We start from the raw sequence: 4,454 nt of genomic DNA, 5'->3' as shown, positions 1-4,454 counted from the left end.
TTTTCAACTCACACATCCTAAACAGATTCTTTTCTTCTTTTGTTTTCCTTTTCCCCAATATAATTTAGTTGTGAATAAATGCCCAGCAATGTGTCTGGATTACATAGATCCCATGTGCTTGCCAACAGGTGGACAGATGTAAACAGCAGGCTGATTTAGTATCATGTCATAGACAGTTCATCGACCAGCAGGGCTAGGGTTCAGTGGGAATTTGGGAGATGGAACGCTGGCTAAAACGCTATGTTGAACTCCAGAAGTTTTCTATTTCTTTTTAAGTTTTCACTCTTTTTTTTTTGCTCTTAGATCTTCTTACAGGTCAGTCCCCTTGACTACACAAAAACGAAACCTTCCCTGCTCAAGTCTCCTCTGTTCATGACACCGGCTAGATTGAGGCTGGGAGATGTTTATCCCAAAGGCAAAATCATAAGGAAAACTATTTGTATTGGTCCAGCCGATGACAAGGGTCTGAAACAGCATTTATCAGCCTTGGCCAGAGATGGCAGGGCTGTGCTGTGGAGGAATCTTGTTGTCACCAGATGGTTGAAGGGGAAAGCAAGACAGGGCCAGGCAGAGAGGATGAGATATACTGTACCCCAGCATTCTGCTTTTCATCAGCTCCTATATTTCTGAGTGCAGCACTCAGGCAAGACTGTTGATATATTTAGCTGGGAAGACACTCCATGGTAATAGTGACCTGCATTTCAAAATAAAGGGTTCAGGTCAGCAGCCATCCTCAGAGCCATCTCATAGTACAGCAGGGCTTCAGTCACTTCCCCTTTTAATTTGTGGATGAGTCCAAGGAGGCTGGCGCTTTCTACCACGTGTACATTCCGGTAAAAACGCCGTTTAGCCAACTTCTCTAAAGCACTGAGAATCTTCTCCCGGGCGAGGGACATTGTTTCTAGTTTTAGACCTTTTAAATAATGGGTGATTGCTCTATCTTCAGATTTCCCATGAAATTCTTGGAAACGGCCATAGCGGAAATGGATCTCTTGCTGCAAATGGTTATCAGTGACCTTCATGTGTAACACTTTCTGAAAAGTATCCTCGGCCTTTCTGTGGTGGCCCGCTTCTGCGTACATTTCAGCCAGGTCCACGTAAGCCATCTCAAATGTGGGCTTTAGTGCTAAAGTCTTTTCGAACTTATCTATAGCCAATTGAACCAATCTGTCCAGAGTTTCTCTGTCCTGCCCTCTCGGCTGCATGTTTTTAGCTATTTTCAGTTGGATCATTTGTGCCTTATAGCAAAGCCCTACCTGGCGATGCAGGAAGGCAGAGGTGGGTGTCGCCTGCAAGGCCATATTTAAAAGCTGGAGAGCTTTATCCAGGCAGCCTTTTCTTCGGTAGAACTTGGCCGCATATCTCAAAACATAGGTCTGTGAGGAATGGCTGCTCAGTGCTTCTTCAAGGTGCTTTTCTCCTTCAGCATCCTGTCCTAAATCCTGAAGCTTCAGGGCAAGGAGAACCTTAATATAAGCATTTTCCGGATTTAGCCTGATGGCCTGCATTAGGGGCTGCAGGGAAATTGTATTCTTAATGTTACATGGTGTTCCATAAGAGTAATCCAAACGATAGGTGGTGATCGCATAGCCAACGTTAAATTCGGGGTTGTCGGGGTCCACTTCCAGAGCCTTTTCAAAGCAGGCCTTGGCCTGTCCATAATTCCTTCCTCCACACTTCAGCAAGGCCCATCCTTCCTCGTTGTCCATCCAAGGATCCTCCATCCTATAGCAGAAGGGACTTGAAAACTTCTTACAAGTCTTCTCCACCTTGTCCAGGTACGTCTGGGCTTCTGCCAGCCTGCCCATGTAGTAATAGACCCAGGCATAGTTGCCCCAGGTCACCAGACTCCTCATGTCCAAGTGGTCAGCATACTCTTTCTGGATTAAGTCTTCAGCTTTCTTTAAGTTCTCCAGGGCCTCCTCGTTCTGGCCATTCAGGTTTTTCACATAGGCCAGTAGGTTGTGGGTTACCATTTTGTATTTAGTGTCTAGGAACTCCACCTCATCCAAGACCCTGTTTTCTAAATCAGGCATTTCAGAGTCTTCAATGAGCAACTTCCATGTAAAGTGACATCTCAGCTGAAGCAGACTATCTTTAATGTGTTTTCTGGCAGATTCCTCACTGTAAAAACAGATAACAATTGCTTCTATGATTTTAGGAGCATTTAACCCACTGAAATGAAACTCACAGTCCAAAGAATCAAATCTCTCTTTCAGTATCCCATTTTCCATTATCTGTTGCCTCTCTGCATTCTGTGGTCATGTCCTGAGGACATAAAGACCCCAAGAAAGTGCTAATCACTTCATGGGGCCAATAGGCAGGCCACGTGAAGTCTAAAGTTACCTCAAAAGCAGGCAGCTCGACATAGCCTCTCATTTCTCTTGAAGTCTCCCCCTCCAAGACTGATTCTCTGATTCTCATTCCTGCCCACACAGGCAGGCCTGAGCCAGTGGAAGATGCTATCCCTGACACTGTGTATCCTGTTTAAGGGCAGAACTGTATGACTGACAACTGAAGTAGGGAGCTCCTGAAACCTTTCTTTTCACCACCTAACTGTGCCCCAGAAAGATTAGCCAATGCAGTGTAAATGAATGTGTGTGTGTGTGTGTGTGTGTGTGTGTGTGTGTGGGAGAGTGGGGGGTCAGGAGTAGGTAAGATCAATATTATGCCTAAGAACATTCACAGAAAATTGTCACCATCCCTGAAGGAGATGAATCAGAAAGAGGTTTTGACCCAAATATTCTACTTTTGCCCATCACAGTGCATGATGTGATGAGGTCCAGACACTGCCCAGGAATATCACCCGTGCAGTTAGCCATTACTTCAAGAGCTACTAGAATTTCAGGGATGAGCCCTTCCGGGCTTACTAAATATGGACTCCGATCTCAGGCACCTCCGCTGCTGACCAGCAAGAACGTTTTGTGAGTAGAGACTCTTTTGTTCATAATGGCCTAATCAAGCGCTATGCCTGGTAAGTCGACAGTGTACTAGATTCCAGCTCTCACCGAGATTTCAGAGCTTCGAGTGTACAACCTGGACAAACTTTTAAGGCTCCCTTACAACCTACCAGAAGAGAATTACTATTTTTTCTTATAGTAGTAGTTACTGACATGTGTTATCCTTTACCTTTCTCTTGGCTTGGATCCTGGGAGAACTAGGGGGTAGAATGTTGTAACAGAGTTGTAAGAGAACAAAAGTGACTATACTATTCTTAGGCTTCAAGTCCATCTTAATAGATTAGGCTTTAGGGAAATCATCCTTTAACTTCTATCTCTCTTTCCTTACAAGGAGTTTTATAGAAACCTCCCTTACAATAGATGAAGCCTAAGGCTTAACTACTAGAAGCCAACTAAATCTTGCTGAGTATTTACAGTTGCCTTCCCATGAAGATAGGAAAGGAAAGATGCCACCAGTCTTTCTATATGATATCTGAGAAGATTTTTTTTTTTTAAAGAGATTTTTTTGCTATAGGGTGCATGCACTCACCAGAGAAAGACAGGGAGACAGAAAGCAAAAATTCACCCCCCAGGGGGATGATCACACTGCAATCCCTTCTCCTCCATTCTCCTCTCAGGATCTTGGGTATGCATACACATGTGCCTGGCGTGAGTTTAAGCCACTGGGTCTGGTACTTGAACCGTAGTCAGCTACAAGGGAGTTCAGTGACATAGCCAACTGCTGGTCCCAATGGTGTGAGTTTTTTTAAGTCACTGGGTTCAGGACTCGAATTGCAGTTGACTGCGAGGGAGTCCAGCGATGTAAACATTATGCCATCTACTGGTTGGTCCTGACACCTGAGAAAATTTTATCAACTCAAGCATTATAAGGCTACATTTAGCTTCTTTTTTTTTTTTGAGAATTTTTTTCTCTATAGGGCACATGTGCTCGCCAGACAGACAGAGAGAGACATAGAGACAGAAAGCGAGAAATCACCCCCCGGGGGAATGGTCACGCCACAATCCCTTCTCCTCCATTCTCCTCTCAGGATCTTGGACATGCACACACACATGCCTGGCGTGAGTTTTAAGCCACCAGGTCCGGGATGTGAACCGTGGTCGACTACGTGAGAGTCCAGCAACATAGCCATTACACTAACTGCTGGTTCCCCACATTTAGCTTCTAATCTGGGATCTAAGCGTTGTCTTGACTGATTCCATTTGCTTCTGCTCCTTGTTAATCATTGCTGATCCATTAGCTCCTTGGAGGGAACGGAAACTGGTTGTTTCTAGCCTCCCTGCACGCCAGCACACCTAGCACTCCCCAAGCAGTGATGGCCCCGTGAGCTACCACATCTCCTTGCAATCCTGCTAACAGTGTCTTCTCATCCTTTCTACCGCTCCACAAGGAATAACTTGTCCTTTGTTTCTAAATGTATCTCAAACCGATCTCTTTATATAAACTTTGTATCTTGTTTAGCAGAAAGAGATGGTTATAGACTCCAGTCCACTCTT

The 4,454-nt window shown here is 44.8% G+C and overlaps 1 protein-coding gene across 2 annotated transcripts in view; it reads right to left on the bottom strand.

Moving 5' to 3' along the window:
• Nucleotides 1-285: 285 nt before the first annotated feature.
• Nucleotides 286-4,454, bottom strand: part of IFIT1B (interferon induced protein with tetratricopeptide repeats 1B) — an 8,278-nt gene continuing 4,109 nt past the window's right edge. For both annotated transcript variants that reach the window (XM_027771489.1, XM_006147616.3), the window contains exon 2: nucleotides 286-2,124. In XM_027771489.1, coding sequence (XP_027627290.1) covers nucleotides 702-2,036 — 1,335 coding nt within the window. In that variant the 5' untranslated portion in view covers nucleotides 2,037-2,124 and the 3' untranslated portion in view covers nucleotides 286-701. The remainder of the gene's footprint in view (nucleotides 2,125-4,454) is intronic.

Source organism: Tupaia chinensis, unplaced genomic scaffold (genome assembly GCF_000334495.1).
Source record: "Tupaia chinensis unplaced genomic scaffold, TupChi_1.0 Scaffold000217_1, whole genome shotgun sequence".
In the NCBI taxonomy this organism is placed as follows: Eukaryota; Metazoa; Chordata; class Mammalia; order Scandentia; family Tupaiidae; genus Tupaia; species Tupaia belangeri.
This window is presented reverse-complemented; position numbering and strand designations above follow the sequence as displayed.